This window comes from Cervus canadensis, chromosome 3, assembly GCF_019320065.1.
Source record: "Cervus canadensis isolate Bull #8, Minnesota chromosome 3, ASM1932006v1, whole genome shotgun sequence".
In the NCBI taxonomy this organism is placed as follows: domain Eukaryota; kingdom Metazoa; phylum Chordata; class Mammalia; order Artiodactyla; family Cervidae; genus Cervus; species Cervus canadensis.
In genome coordinates, this window is record NC_057388.1 from 102177415 (window position 1) to 102194966 (window position 17552).

Genomic DNA, 17552 nt, shown 5'->3' on the forward strand with positions numbered 1-17552 from the left:
ATTGTTGTTCCTGCTGTGCTAATGAATTTAAATCTCATGAAAGGTCTTCTCGCTTTATTTACTATTATACTATACAATGCTTATCTCCAAAAGCTCAAAGGAACAGTGGCTCATTCAGCCTTTATGAAGTCTGTTCAGGAAACATCCCGTTTCCCTAATAAAATAAAGAGAAATGAATTTTTGACACTGGAAAATGTTCTCTGACTCTGCAGATGTAGGATTTTTTGCTTTGGTTGTTGTTTTGGCATATGCATACTGAGAAATATTTGTATTTTTCTCTTCACAATACTAGGGAACTTACTTTCTAAACACTCAAAAGTAAAAATGTGTTTTCCAATTCTTTAATTCCCTTTAGTAGTATTAACATAACAGTTATTGGTTTAAGAAAGTCTAATAGTTTAAAAAGTTAAAAGTACCATCATCATTTATTATGTCATCTAAGGTGCCAAAATAAGATCTTAATCATTCCAAATAAGAAGGGGAGTAAACAAAAAAAAAAAAGGATGAGGATCATGCAAATTTGAGGAAGCTGATCAGAATTTCATAACTTAATGAGAAACAAAAACATGCCTGTTTACTGATGTTATAAGAAGATGAAAGTAAGTTATAAACATCTATTAGCTTGTTTGGGAAAAATGTTTCTTCCCACTTTTATTTATGATACTGAAGCTGAAAATATAGTATTTGAAAAGGTCAAATGAAATAAAGATAATGACAGCACCCAATTAATCAATCAAGTATAATAACCTCTGAGTTTTACAAACCAAACATCAATTAGATGTTATCTTAAAGCTCTTTTGATAAATATAAGAAACAAAAAAGAGTACAAGTAATAACAAAAAGTTCAGCAATAAATGTTCGTCTATATATATTTCTAAGTTCACTCTATTTTACAATTTTTTCATTCCATGGCTGTGAATAACCTGCTATTTATCTCTAATTTCTCCTCGTTTATTTTGTTGACGTATTTACTGTTTGCCTTAAAATAAGTTTCAGAACTATGCTGGTATCATCCGTAAAACTGAAAGGAAAAAAAAAGTTCAATTCACTACTAACAAATTTTACTAGAAGTAAGATGCTACTTAATTTTACAAAAGTGACACTATCCATGTACCACAATCAATAAATTGTATTTTGATTCCAAACTGAATATAAAAGGCAGGTGATAGCATTATTAGTTCAGTTTTCAAAAATTAAAAAAAAAAAGAAAAACAGAAAGACACCACCACCAACAGCATGACAATATAAAAATGTTAAAAAGGGGAACGAAATGCTCACTAGTAGGCAGAAGTAAATTCTACATTGACTCTAAAGTTGAAATGCAATAGAAATATACACTTCCAGTTTGTTCCAACAAGTGCCCAACAAGGATTAAAAATCCTCGTATAAAATAATAAGTGAATGTTCCTGACACAATGAGCACCAAATAGTAAATATAATTGAAATGTGCTTCAGTGCCAAAAGATCTCCAAGTACCAAGGTCAACATTCAAAATAAGAAGTCTCATTAGTCTCACAGTGTGGAGAGAGAATAAAGGAAAATGAGTAACACTCTATCAAGCTATTTTCATGCTGATTGGAAGTTTGACATTTATGGTTTGTAACTTCTAAAAGTCAGGCTAGCAGAAAAAATTTTCAGTTTGCGGAGATATACAGTGAATGACTCAAAACCCACTATACCTACAACTGTTTGAATAAGAGACTGCATAGCTCAGTCTTCTTTCCTGAAACTTGAATGCCAATTGTGCCTAATAAAGAATAAAACATCCATATTCACATCTCATTCTCAATTTTTGGTTAAACTGAATGAACACTAGAGATGGGAAAGGTAGGAGTCTATATGAAAGTGAAAGTGTTAATTGTTCAGTGGTGTCCAATTCTTTGTGACCCCCATGAACTGCAGCCAGCCAGACTCCTTGTCAACAGAATTCTCCAGGCAAGAATACTGGAGTGGATTGCCATTTCCTACTTCAGGGGATCTTCCAACCCAGGGATCGAACTCAGGTCTCCCGCACTGTGGGCAGATTCTTTACCATCGAAGCTACTTGGTTATAACAGTTCATGGGTACAAGCTTACAGGAAGGTAGGAAATGTCACCGACACAATATATAAATAATTTCCTACAAGCAGAACCTCCAAACCATTTCTATACCTCAGGGATCAATGCAAAGAAATAGAGAAAAACAACAGAATGGGAAAGACTAGAGATCTCTTCAAGAAAATTAGAGGTATCAAGGGAATATTTCATGCAAAGATGGGCTCAATAAAGGACAGAAATGGTATGGACCTAACAAAAGCAGAAGATATTAAGAAGAGGTGGCAAGAATACACAGAAAAACTATACAAAACAGATCTTCGTGACCCAGATAACCGTGATGGTGTGATCACTCAGCTAGAGCCAGAAATCCTGGAATGTGAAGTCAAGCAGACCTGAGGAAGAATCACTACAAACAAAGCTAGTGGAAGTGATGGAATTCCTGTTGAGCTAATTCAAATCCTAAAAGATGATGCTGTGAAAGTGCTGCACTCAATATGCCAGCAAATCTGGAAAACTCAGCAGTGGCCACAGGACTGGAAAAGGTCAGTTTTCATGCCAATCGCAAAGAAAGGCAATGCCAAGGAATGTTCAAACTACCACACAACTGCACTCATCTCACACACTAGCAAAGTAATGCTCAAAATTCTCCAAGCCAGGCTTCAAAAGTTGTGAACTGTGAACTTCCAGATGTTTATGCTGGATTTAGAAAAGGCAGAGGAACCAGGGATCAAATTGTCAACATCCACTGCTGCTGCTGCTGCTGCTAAGTCACTTCAGTCGTGTCTGACTCTGTGCGACCCCATAGACAGAAGCCCACTAGGCTCCCCCATCCCTGGGATTCTCCAGGCAAGAACACTGGAGTGGGTTGCCATTTCCTTCTCCAATGCATGAAAGTGAAAAGTGAAAGTCAAGTCGCTCAGTCGTGTCCTACTTTTAGTGACCCCATGGACTGCAGCCTACCAGGCTCCTCCATCCATGGGATTTTTCAACCAACAGTACTGGAGTGGGTTGCCACTGCCTTCTCCACAACATCCACTGGATCATCGAAAAAGCAGGAGAGTTCATAGAAACATCTACTTCTGCTTGATTGACTATGCCAAAGCCTTTGACTGTGTGGATCACAACAAACTGTGGAAAATTCTTCAAGAGATGGGAATACCAGACCACCTGACCTACCTCCTGAAAAATCTGTATAAAAAGGTCAAGAAGCAACAGTTAGAACTGGACATGGAACAACAGACTGGTTCCAAATCAGGGAAGGAGTACGTCAAGGCTGTATATTGTCACCCTGCTTATTTAACTTATATGCCAAGTACATCAAGAAAAATTCTGGGCTGGATGAAGCACAAGCTGGAATCAAGATTGGCAGGAGAATTAACAATAACCTCAGATACGCAGATGACACCACCCTTATGGCAGAAAGTGAAGAACTAATGAGGCTCTTGATGAAAGTGAAAGAGGAGAGTGAAAAAGTTGGCTTAAAACTCAACATTCAGAAAACTAAGATCATGCCATCATGGTCCCATCACTTCATAGCAAATAGATGGGGAAACAAGGGAAACAGTGAGAGACTTCATTTTGGGGGGCTCCAAAATCACCGCAGATGGTGACTGCAGCCATGAAATTAAGACACTTGCTCCCTGGAAGAAAATCTATGACCAACCTAGATAGCATATTAAAAAGCAGAGACATTACTTTGCCAACAAAGGTCCGTCTAGTCAAAGCTATGGTTTTTCAAGTAGTCATGTATGAATTTGAGAGTTGAACTATAAAGAAAGCTGAGCACCAAAGAATTGACGCTTTTGAACTGTGGTGTTGGAGAAGACTCTTGAGAGTCCCTTGGACTGCAAGGAGATCCAACCAGTCCATCCTAAAGGAGATCAATCCTGAATATTCATTGGAAGGACTGATGGTGAAGCTGAAACGCCAATACTTCAGCCACCTGATGCAAAGAACCAACTCAGTGGATAAGACCCTGATGCTGGGAAACACTGAAGGCAGGAGGACAAGGGGACGAAGAGGATGAGATGGTTGGATGGCATCACCAACTTGATGGACGTGAGTTTGAGCAAGCTCTGGGAGTTGGTGATGGACAGGAAAGCCTGGAGTGCTGCAGTCCATGGGGTCGCAGAGTCAGACACGTCTGAGCAACTGAACTGAACTGATTCCAGATTTAACTAAACATATGTAGAGTAATGTGCACACAGCTTTTAAGGTTGTTAAGTGTGGAAAGATTGCTTTCTATTTACAAAAAAAAAGAAAATTTATATATGCTTTCTATTTATTTTTCTCCTGTGGCGAAAAAGAACGTCACTTCTTTAAAACCCAGAAAGCAGATATATCTCGGTTTGTGTTTTTACTTTGAGGAGATCAACAGTTCACCTCTTCAAGAAAATATTAAGAAGCTATTAAAGCATGCTTATAGTTCCTTTATCATTAGAAAAAATAACAGTGTTAGACTAATTTGTAACATAAACATTATTTTTTGCTTTGTTATGTAAGACAAGTTATAAAAAGGCACAAGTAGAATGGAAGTTATAATTGACCTCTCTGCTAAAAATGTTCCATAAAAACTAGAAACAGTGTTCCATTATGACAATAACCCTATCTCATTCCAACGAGGGATGGCATTTTATTCAACCAGAGGTTTGCAAGATAGTCCTTAAAGGCCTACCTAATGCTACAAATTAAAATATATTTTCTCAAAGATGTCTTTCATTCAGTACTAATTGAGATTTTTAAAAATGATAAAAGAAAACCAAACTAACAGTCCTGCCTACATAAGCAACAGAGAATCCCGTGAATTTAAGCATAAGGACATGGATAAGCCATACATGATTAAGTCTATTATGTTAAACTATTTAACATAAACTATAAGCTTAGGCTGGCATATTTATATGTCAAGATCCCTAAATTTGCTTTCTATGGACATTCACAACCATACTCCTGCAAATTTCACCTTATATTTATCTTTTTTGACTCTCAGATGACAAACTCTGCTTATTTCTGGCCAGTAAAAAGATAATGCCTCTCTTCTTATTCCTGTAGTGTTCTATACACTGTTGAACACAAAGGATGCACAATGCTGTGAATCATGATTAAACTGCCAGTGAAACCCCAGGAAAAGGGCTGAAATTATAAAATGCATCACTGTAAATAAGATGTGTAAAATAATCATAAACCAGAAAGACAGGCTTGGATTTGTAACCAATGATAAATTATACATCAAATTACTATTTGTCAAATGAGTGATACATGTTGGTAATGATAAGTATGTTTTAAACACAGTATTACCAATCTGTGTTGTTTTTTTTTTTAACATAATCAGAAGTTGCTGACAACTGAAAATACACATTGCATCTAATCTAGCCTGTACCATCTCCCTCTTAGACTCCTAGAAACATCCCAAAGACATAGCATGTCACTGAACAAGTCGAAATACCCTCCTGTTATTAAAAGTAATGATGTAACACAGGAGGGGAGGGGCCATTATTTGACACTTGGATCTTCATAACAAAATTACACAACAATTTTATCTTAAGGGCAGGATTAGAATTTCAAAAATATTCCGGAAGAGTCTATTATTTTCCATTAACTTGTATAACTTTGGAATGTGTGTCACACATTTACAACATATACATATATATTTAGGAAAAGGGTGACAGAGGATGAGATGGTTGCATAGCATCACTGATTCAATGAACATGGACTTGGGCAAACTCCAGGAGACAACGAGGGACAGGAAAGCCTGGCACACGGCAGCCCACGGGGTCGCAAAGAGCCGGACACAACTGAGCAACGGGACAACAACAACATATGAACAGGACGGATAAATTCTAACTAAGGGTGTAAGAATTTTAAATAAAATATTTTATAATGCTAATTCTTACAGTCATACATATGACTTGAAAGTGAAAGTCGCTCAGTCGTGTCTGACTCTTTGTGACCCCATGGACTATACAGTCCATGGACTGTATACAGTCCATGGAATTTTCCAGCCAGAATATTGGAGTAAGTAGCCTTTCCCTTCTCCAGGGGATCTTCCCAACCCAGGGATCGAACCCAGGTCTCCCACATTATCAGCAGATTCTTTACCAGCTGAGCCACAAAGGAAGCCCAACAATACTGGAGTGGGTAGCCTATCCCTTTTCCAGCCAATCTTCCCGACTCAGGAATCAAACCAGGGTCTCCCATATTACAGGTAGATTCTTTACCAACTGAGCTATCAACGAAGCACATTTATGACTTACTGGGGAGGAAAAAACCATCATCGGCCTTTATTATTTTTTGACACCAACAATGAGAAAGATATGAATTAAAAAAGGAAATACTGGAATTTTTTTACTCTCAGTAAACATATTAGAAAATGCTATACTGTGAAACTTGGTATTTTAAAATTACTTTACTTTTTAAAATATCAAGTACACAGTTCATGGGCTTCCCAAGTGGTTCAGGGTAAAGAATCCACCTGCCAATGCAGGAAATACAAGAGAGACAAGTTCGGTCTCTCAGGGGGGAAGATAACCTGGAGGAAACGGCAACCTACTCCAGCATTCTTGACTGGAAAGCTCCATGGGCAGAGGAGCTCGCAGAGAGGTGGGCATGAGTTGAGCAAATGAGCACGCGTGCACATACGCAGCAGTTCACACAAAGCACCATGAAATCAGGACGCACAGCGGGATTACAAATGCTTCACAGCCACGAAGTACTTTAGGCCTTGGTATGTTTCTTCAGTGCCCTGTGATAATGTAGTTACTGAAACAAAACATCACACAACATGATGATCTGAGAGTGAAGCCTAAGGAAATAACACTGAGGTCCTTAATACCTGACATTTATAACACCCAAAATAATGAAAGATCAAATTCAACAGCGATGGGCCATCATCTTGGGATGAGAGTCATAAATTATATTTCCAGCCTCAAATCAAACTACACGCATTTTGTTCTGTATCACTAATACATTAAAATGGCATCTATTTAAATGACTTTTTGTAGTCCTCAAATGTTTCTGTATGAGTGGGACAGATCTTTCCTGCCAGCCTTATTTACAGGGACTACAGCTTGTACATAACTGTTTTGCTTAATGGGCCAGAACCAAGTATGCAAATTGCTCATCAGATCTTTGGCTCAATGTTCACCTAAATGTGCTCAAAGCATAAGTTCTGTGAACCACTAAGAACAGAAAATGACACAAATAGTGTCAATTTGGTAGTTCAATAAACTGTGCTAAGCCTCACCGTTACAGGATTCTTAAGTCTAATGACTAATCTACTCATCAGTAGAACAGATGCTTCCTGGATCATCTGAATGAAAATTCAGATACCCTAAAGCCCAGCATTTTCCCAGCTAAAGTATCAGCTGGATCTTTGCTTGGATGCAATTAAATGACAAAAACACACACGATATTCTACCTATCCAGGTAGTCATAACCAGCAAATCCCTTAAAAACCAAATTTATGATAATGATTGAGATGGCAAGGATGTCTGATTAAAGGGTATCTCTATTTCACTTCCACAGAGATCCTGCTATTATAGGTATCTAACACTGCACACTGTTCAGTTCTATTGAATACATTCAAAATTATAGACTATTTCCTCCACTGAGCGCTGAAGAATTGATGCTTTTGAACTGAGGTGCTGGAGAAGACTCCTCAGATGCCTTGGACAGCAAGGAGATGAAACCAGTCAATCCTAAAGGAAATCAACCTTGAATATTCACTCAAAGGACTGATACTCAAAGTCCAACACTTTGGCCACCTGATGCAAAGAAACAACTCATTAGAGAAGACCCTGATGCTGGGAAAGGTTGAAGGCAAAAGGAGAAGGGGACGGCAGAGAATGAGATATCATCTCTTGGTAGATATCATCACCAACTCAATGGGGATGAATTTGAGCAAACTCCAGAAGAAAATGAAGGACAGGGAAGCCTGGCATGCTGCAGTTCATGGGGTTGCAAAGGGTCGGACATGACTTAGCAACTGAACAACAAATAGTCACTCCCATACTAGCTTAAACAAGTGTTTTGCCCTATGACTTACCCCTACGATGCCCCATTTGGTTTGTTCCGAACACTCCCAGTAAATTCAGGTGCAGGAGGAGACAGATCAGACTTCCTCACAACCAAACTTCTGAGTGGAGCAGGAAAGAGGTCATCCTCTTACTAGCTTTTCTGTTTCCCAGTGGCAGCTTCTTTCTGAGACTTTGAGCAGCTATTACTGGGAAAGCAAATGCTCAGAGAGGCTCAGCTTCCCCCAAAGACCAGGACTCTAAAAAAGTTCACCTTGGTTTTACTCTGTAATTGTACAAAAATATTAGCCAGTGGTAATGTTCTTTAACTGACTTTCAGTTCAGTTCAGTCGCTCAGTCGTGTCTGACTCTGTGACCCCATGGACTGCAGCACGCCAGGCCTCCCTGTCCATCACCAACTACCAGAGTTTACCCAAACTCATGTCCATCGAGTCGGTGATGCCATCCAACCATCTCATCCTCTGTCGTCCCCCTCTCCTCCTGCCTTAACTGACTTATATTCAATTAAGTAGCATTATCTTCCTAGGTGCAGTGGTAAGGAATCCGCCTGTCCATGCAGGAGATGCAAGAGACGCAGGTCAGGAAGACCCCTGGGTCAGGAAGATGCCCTGGAGAAGGGAAAGGCTACCCCCTTCAGTATTCTTGCCTGGAAAATCCCATGGACAGAAGAGCCTGGTGGCCTACAGTCCATGGGTTTTCAAAAGAGTCAGACATGACTGAGCACACATGCACTCTAAAAATAAACTTTGAGACTCAGCTTGCCTTCCAAGAAACTGTTATAAGGAAGAAGCCACTAAGCAAAGCAGGACAAAAAATTAACACACATAGGAACATTAATATTTATCTAACACATAACAGTATCTAGAGATCAAACTTTAAAGCAGGATGGGGTAAAAGTAAATGTTTCCAGATTCTTAAGGGTAAGATAAAAATTCACAATGTGGGCAAAAGGTGGTGATTCACACCATGTTTCTCCGACTGCTTCTCCAAAGACTACTCTTTCAGAAGACCTTCAAACTAACTGAATAAGCTCTGTGTTACAAGTGAATGGAGAAAAGCCACCATGGAGAAAACTTTATGTCTCTGTAACAAATTTCTGGGAAGCGCTGTGACCATGACAACGTCTGCATTTCAGGGAAGGCCACCTAAGACCTGAGCACTCTGACTGGGAAAATGACAGGATACCTTCTAAAGCGTTGGACACCATCAGCTTTAAGAAATGCAAATTGTTGAATTCACTTTTGGATAGCTGACCCAAAGGTGATGCTTTATTTTTAACTAGGTTTCTGCAGCATTCAACTATCTGCTTAGTGCAGAGATAGAATTCTAGAATCCTTTGGAGTTTTTTGTTTGTGTTTTACTTTTACACCGTTTCAGTGAGGACAGAGGACCACAAAGGTCCTGCTGAGCTTCCCTAGCAAGCATGACTGTTAACAACATGCTTGGAGTCTTGTAACTCATCACGCATCAGGCTTATTTTATTGGGCTTACCATCAGCAGAAAAGTCTGTGCGTAAGTCCCTGTAAATTAACACGGAGCAAATGTAAATAAATGAATGAATGAGTTCAAAAAATGTATGTTTATATAATATATATATATATATATATATATATATATATATATTTTTACTGAAATATAAGTAGCCATACCAACTTGAAGCCATTTTCTAGTTACACTAAACACCAACATACCAGTTAGGACACAGATCTAAATGGCATAAAAAACACACTAAAACAGGCTGTCTAAACCTCTACACTAGCTGCCATAATGGATACAGAGTCACATGGCCTGGCAATCTCTATTTTAGGGGCATTTTCCTATTTAGTCACAGCATTTCATCTACTACCTTAACTGATGGTTAAAATACACATAAAAATCATTTCATGGGCAATAATGAAAAAGAAAAAATGCAAGTATAAAACAAATAATGAAGGAAATATTAAATAGCTAATGGGGACTGTCACTGTCTCATTATAAAAAGTGATGTTTTAAATCTTTAAAAAGCACATATACTTCTATAATTAAAGATGAAAATCCAGGGTAAAACTGAGGCATGTATTTTCTCAAAATAAGGTTAATCTACCGTTCTCACAAAGAAATTAAGAAAAGAGCATTACAAGCACTGCAGTAAAAATATATAATAAATCTCTTTAGAAATTAAAGTCAGAAGATAAGGGTGTTGCTTAATTGCATAATTTTATACACTTCTCTATAATAAAAGGCATAATACCTTAATGGACAAAGAGGATATATTCCAATGACACATTTGTTACCACTTCAACTGTCAAAGACATAAAATGAAAGAGGAAAAAAGGAATATACTCCTTGCACATGAGCTATGAGGAAAGGAGGTGAGATTGATGAAAACAGCAGTTCTGAATGGTTACACTAGGAAATACAAAATAAGCATTTGGGAGTCTTAGAGCAGAGGAAAAAAGAAATCAGTCACCAGAGCTCCAGTTCAGCAGAAATAGAAAAGGGACCCAACCGAGGCTAAGAAACGAGAGGAATCTCGGCTGCAGGGGGAGAGTGTGTGTACATGCACCTGCTGCCCGCTAACTGGTTCACAGCAGGGCAAAAGGATTTCCAGCACCTAGACAGTACCAAAGACAGACCCTGACCTTCAGCAATTGCTAGGATGATCCACAATGGCTGCTCCCAGGCTCATCTCACCGGAACCAGGAGGAAAACACCTCTGCTAAGCATTCTGTATCCTTCTTTAAGAAGCTGAGCCTCAAGGAGGGATCAGGTGATACTTCTAAGTAAGAGAAGCAAAGGACAAATACTAGGGAGGAAATCTCTACCTGGGCACACTAAGTGAGGAAGCTTTTATACGCAGGAGGCGGCATTTGAGTTAGACCTTTAAAGACGAGTCAGAGTTTGAAAGATGAGTAAGTACAGTAAAAATCTATTTCAGGCAACAAAAAAGAAGGCAGTTCAATTATATCAGTCATTAAATTCGTAGGATGGGGCAGCAGTAGAATATGAGGACCGAGGAAAAACTATATTAGAAACACACTCAAAAAACAAAGCAAAAAAAACCAAAAAGATGGACTATGACTAGTCCTTTCAGAGTCAGCTTTAGGAATAACCCTAAGGTGATTCTGAAATTTCAAGGTGATTATCAAAAATGTTTCCCTTGAAATTCTTCTAATAGACATAATGTATACAAATACATTATGAATGAATAGCTATTTCTTTAATATGCCAAGTATTTTAAAGTTACCAACCAATTCAACCAATCTACACATAAAAATGACAAGTATCCAATTTCTCTTAATGAAAATAAACAAAATGGACACCAGAAGTGAAAGAAGAAAAGTCCCACGGAATAGAGAGATGGTAACAGAAAGGGAAAGGAAAAAGAAAGCTTTCCATACTGTAAATCTGTTAACTTTGGTTGAGCTTCACTTCAAGTCATCAGGGGAAACAGTCCTGGGGTGCATAACTCACAAAAGAAAGGGTCAATACAACAAGATGCCTTATAGCAGATTTCTACGTCACTTCAAACTTCAACCTGACGGCAGTACTGATCGCGAGCACAAAATCTTTATAATTAGTGGAGCAAGTCATGATTCTGTTAAAAAATATTTATTCAGCTAAAGTGTTTTTCTTTAAAGAAAGACAAGCATACAGACATGAGCCAAGCAGATGCAATTAATCAAATGCTGTATACAATAGGTTCACAGCTGTTGAGAAGCAGGGATACAGCACATTCGTTCTGAGGCCTTGTGGCTCTTGATGAAGATGCTGTCGTCAGGAACAGGCTGCAACCATATGCCTCCACAACCCCATCTTCCCACCCTGCCGCAACTGAGAGCCCAGAGTCCCACCCGCCCCTTCCCTGCCCCACCAGCTCTCCATTCCAACCAAAACCCAGAGCCCAGAGTCCCACCCCCAGCTTCGAGCCCCATGTCTGGCACAGAAGGGCCTCAACAGGTCCATTACAAACAGAACAGAAGGGAGAAAAAAATGATACTACAAAACTAAAGACCTTGCTTATTTTTCAATTCATGAAATGTCACATGCGCCTCCTTTTAACCTATAAGACCCACCGGGTCTGTCAAAATATCTTATGACTTAAGCCTCATCCCAAATGAACAGAGCATGTTGCCCATATCCTCATGTGATCTTAAGGTTGGTTTCCAGAGGAACGAGAGAGACAGACACCCAGTAAAGGAAAGCAATTCCTTATTAGAGGAAAAAGCTATAAGGCCAAAGATTAAACACCTGGCATTGACATAACCTGATCATCGATTCATAATCTGATTAATATGGTCACCACTGTTCTGTGGATCAAATGAAAGAGGCAGGGTGAGGCCAGGAACTCACGTTAAAAATGAGGATATACTTCAGAAAGTCAAACTCTGATATGTGATCAATCTATGCAACCTTATCCCACGTAAATGAATGTCTGTGGGTTTCTTATTTCTTTTTTTGTATTTCAATTTCATGTAACTCAAGAGACCTCTCCTACTACCTGTGAGGACCCAGTAAGCTTGGTGACCCCAAGATGAAAAACACTGACCCACAACAAGAAATAACCAGAGCCATTCAAACACAGACATCTCTTGTTTCTTTCACTTACTATATATTTCAGGGTGAAAAAGACATTTACTGGAAGAGAAAGCCTGGCTCAAGGGAAAAAAAAAAAGCGAGGGAGGGAGGTTAAGAAATCTAACAGTAATAGTCACAAAGGCCAATAATCTCTGATTGCCACAGAACACTTAGTGAGATACTAACTAGACTTCTGTTGTTTTATCTACCTACCTATCAAATATTTATTTTATACCCCCAGATTAAATCCAGGGTACATAATGTTAAGACAGGTAGGAATATATTTATTCCAAGAATTGTGACCAAAAAGTCCTTAAAACTTCATGATGTAGTCGAGGGAAAACCCACTCAAAAACTTTTATAATTTTAACCTCCCTTGAAGCCCTTCTTTAGTCATTTAAACTAGATTTTATAACATGTGAACTAACATCTTCAAAGTAGTCTTTCCTTTGAAAGGAATCTCAAAAAATACCTACTCAACAGAAGCCTTTCACATATAGGTTAAAGGTAAAATATAGATTTTTTATATAAGAGACTTACGCTATGCAGTAGCCTTCAAATTTTCATGTGTTTCAGTTTTGCGGTCAGCTCTCACCACTTAATTTCTGCTCTTGCAAAATCTTCACATCCACAGAAGTTACAGAAAATGCTGCATGCATAAATAAGCTAAAGAGAAACAGCAGGGCAGCCTCCAGCCATGACTTACTTGCTGAAATGAAATCTTAAGACACAATTCTGTCTCTTCCCCCAAACCACCGATGCTGCTTTCTTCTGGGACACTCTTTTGTGAAAATCAGCTCAAGCTCAGAGTTTTCCTGTTTCACTGCCATTTCTTAGAAGGACAGAAGCACAAACACAAGCCCACAGCCTCTGTTATGAGATTCACAAAAAACCTATTTCTCACTCTGTGTTAACAGAGCTGCTTTTTATAATGGTTCATGGCTCCAAAATGACAAGAATTATTCTAGAGGCATATGTGAAAGAATTTAGCATTTCAATAACCTAAAGAAAAGTTACTTGGGAAATAAGAATTATCTAACCACTTCAGTACACTTCAGGACACTTTAGATACCTTTACTTCCCTTCATATACATGTACTGACCAAGTGTTCATTTTTTAATGCAAATCAAATGATTAGTCAAGTGGGCCTTAGGAAGCATCACTATGAACAAAGCTACTAGAGGTGATGGAATTCCAGTTGAGCTATTTCAAATCCTGAAAGATGATGCTGTGAAAGTGCTGCACTTAATATGTCAGCAAACTTGGAAAACTCAGCAGTGACCACAGGACTGAAAAGGTCAGTTTTCATTCCAATCCCAAAGAAAGGCAATGCCAAAGAATGTTCAAACTACTGCAACAATTGCACTCATCTCACACGCCAGTAAAGTAATGCTCAAAATTCTCCAAGCTAGGCTTCAGTAATACATGAACCGTGAACTTTCAGAAGTTCAAGCTGGATTTAGAAAAGGCAGAGGAACCAGTGATCAAATTGCCTACATCTGCTGGATCATCGAAAAAGCAAGAGAGTTCCAGAAAAACATCTATTTCTGCTTTATTGCTATGCCAAAGCCTTTGACTGTGCGGATCACCACAAACTGGAAAATTCTGAAAGAGATGGGAATACCAGACCACCTAACCTGCCTCTTGAGAAATCTGTATGCAGGTCAGGAAGCAATAATTAGAACTGGACATGAAACAACAGACTGGTTCCAAATAGGAAAAGGAATATGTCAAGGCTGTATATTGTCACCCTGCTTATTTAACTTATATGCAGAGTACATCATGAGAAACTCTGGGCTGGATGAAGCACAAGCTGGAATCAAGATTGCCGGGAGAAATATCAATAACCTTAGATATGCAGATGACACCATCCTTATGGCAGAAAGTGAAGAACTAAAGAGCCTCTTGATGCAAGTGAAAGAGGAGGGTGAAAAAATTGGCTTAAAGCTCAACATTCAGAAAACTAAGATCATGGCATCTGGTCCCATCACTTCAAGGCAAATAGATGGGGAAACAGTGGAAACAGTGGCTGACTTTATTTTTGGGCTCCAAAATCACTGCAGATGGTGACTGCAGCCATGAAATTAAAAGACGCTTACTCCTTGGAAGTAAAGTATTGACCAACCTAGACAGCATATCAAAAAGCAGAGACATTACTTTGCCAATAAAGGTCCGTCTAGTCAAGGCTATGGTTTTTCCAGTGGTCATGTATGGATGTGAGAGCTGGACTATAAAGAAAGCTGAGTGCTGAAGAATTGATGCTTTTGAACTGTGGTGTTGGAGAAGACTCTTGAGAGTCTCTTGGACTGCAAGGAGATCCAACCAGTCCATCCTAAAGCAGATCAGTCCTGGGTGTTCCCTGGAAGGACTGATGCTGAAGCTGAAACTCCAATACTTTGGCCACCAAGAGCTGACTCATTTGAAAAGACCCTGATGCTGGGAAAGATTGAGGGCAGGAGGAGAAGGGGACGACAGAGGATGAGATGGTTGGATGGCATCACCGACTCGATGGACATGAGTCTGGGTAAACTCCGGGAGTTGGTGATGGACAGGGAGGCCTGGCATGCTGCAGTTCATGGGGTCACAAAGAGTTGGACACAACTGAGTGACTGAACTGAACTGAAATGATTATCTGGTGAATGTGAGGCCTGAGACATTTTCAAATCAAATTCACTGCAGAAAAACTAATGAAATGAAGAACTTCAGTCAGCTCAGAAATCTACGTCATTTCACACTATGTGCAAAACAGGACCATTAACACCCCCAAAATATGAGGCTTAAGATGTGGTTTTCATCATCCAAGGTTTCTAACCACACCTATCAATGAATATTTTATCAATTTTTAATGTTTGCAGTAAAACACAGTTTTACACGCTCTCCTAAAAATATTATAAAACATGATACAATAAGTTCAGGTTAAAAAAGATGTGTCTAGTCAGTATGCTTTGGTCTTTTATGAGCAATAGCAACCATATTAGATTCTTTCTTTCAATCACTCTAATTACTAAGCAATTATGTGCCACGCACAGCACTAGACAATAGAGATAAAGTGACAAAAAAGACCTTTTGGCTTTAAGATACCCAAATAACTACCTAATTACAGGTAAGTAAGCAGTAAGTGCTATGAAAGATAAGTTAATAGTTAAGTAACTGTTTATTTTTAGGGCAATGTTAGTACAGCTACAATGTGAAATTTTAAGTTAGCTAATTTAAAGTTGGCTAAATTTGGAATACCAAGAGTTTTCATCCTGAGCATATTGAACAAGAAGAACTCTTTCTACAAAATTATCTTTATAATAATTTATTCCCTCTAGTATAACAACTACCTTTGTCAGATGTGAGCTGATTAACGTAACAGATTTGCATTCTAAGACACACAACCTCAACAATGAGAACACTATTCTGGGCTGGTAAAGGAAAATCAAGAATGCGCTACAATGTATCATGAATCAAGATTTCTGTTTATCTAATTTGATCCCAAACTTACATTGAAAACATAGCAAAAGTATTCCTTAGGAAAAAAAAAAACAAGACTTCATTAAAGAAGAACAGAGGTCCAAAACAGCAAATGCTATTTAATACCACTTTCTTGAGTTAATTCTATAAAAATCAAAGAATAATGTAGAAGAGTTAATAAAGCCTATTTCTTACATGAAACTTCATAGAAGCCTAATTTGGTAAAAATATTCTATTTTTAACTATATTTTTATGCACCCCTAGAAATTCTAATATACTGGTAATATCTTCCTGTCATCCTGAAGATATCTAATTACTGAATGCTAGAATGAGTGAGGCTTGTGGAGGTTTTTTGCTGTCACTGGATCCAAAAAGATTTACATTTGAACAAACACTTGTAAGTACTTAGGACAAACATCCACATAATAGTTATGATATACAGTAGAGTGATGCTATATTATAATTCTGTCCTTGGAGGTCCACTCCTTGGAAACCACGTGTATAAACAGATTAGCAGAGAAGCAATAATAACATCTTCTGATAACTCAATAATTAAATCAGCATATTATAAATTGCACTTTTTAGTATTCCAGCTGGCTTCTGGGATATTTAACCGTCATATTAGTCCAAAGGAGAGTAAGAAAGCAAAGAAACATGAATGCCAATTAAGGTTACCTTTGTGCCAAAGATGACGGAAACATTTGTCCAAAGGCTGGTTCAGAATCACAAGGCAGTATTTCAAACTCCCTACGGGAAAAAAGCAAAATCAAGTAAACAAGTGAAGTCAAGTCTGGTGTTCCCTAATTTGAGTCTGGAGTCATACTCTTATTAGTTTAGGTTTTCAGTCTACACAGAGCTAAATTTTAATCGCAGCTGATTTCTTATACCTGGATTTTAAAAGACACCATAGGTTAACTGGATCTACTTTATTCCACGTGTCCATCACATCACTGTATTGCTGAGGAATTTATTATCAAAATATAGTTCATAAAAACAACTGCAGTCCATGAAGCTATAAAGAGTTGAACACAACTTAGCAACTGAACAACAACAACAAATGCTTCTTTTTGTAGGGGTGCACAGCAAAAATGCCCCTGATTTGAGATATACACACCACTTTGTCACAAGTACCCTTCTACCTGGCTATTTGGTATCACCTCAATGTCTGCCAAGCTGCTTGGGTCTAATGGGTGTGTCCTTTTACATGCATTTTCATCCTCATTTAGTCACAGTCTCTCTTTCCCTCTCAATCTCCCCCTTGGCCCCACTTGAACTCACCCATGGAAAACTTTATTTCCCCAAAATCCTACTAGCTCTTTTCATGACTCTTTTATTCCCACTTTTTAGATGACACTCAAAAGACCAAGAAAGATGGAGAAAAGTTACTTCTCCAACAATCTTTCAAGCCTTTTATAACATACTGTAAAAAGTGCAAAGCAGAACACAATGAGGCTGGCTGAAAATCTGTCATTC

At 38.5% G+C, this 17552-nt stretch overlaps 1 protein-coding gene across 4 annotated transcripts in view; it reads right to left on the reverse strand.

Moving 5' to 3' along the window:
• The window catches only part of TPK1 (thiamin pyrophosphokinase 1), a 354923-nt gene that overhangs the window by 259694 nt on the left and 77677 nt on the right, over nt 1-17552 (reverse strand). For all 4 annotated transcript variants that reach the window (XM_043463952.1, XM_043463953.1, XM_043463950.1 and 1 more), the window contains exon 3: nt 16755-16826. In XM_043463952.1, the coding sequence (XP_043319887.1) occupies nt 16755-16826 (72 nt within the window). The remainder of the gene's footprint in view (nt 1-16754; nt 16827-17552) is intronic.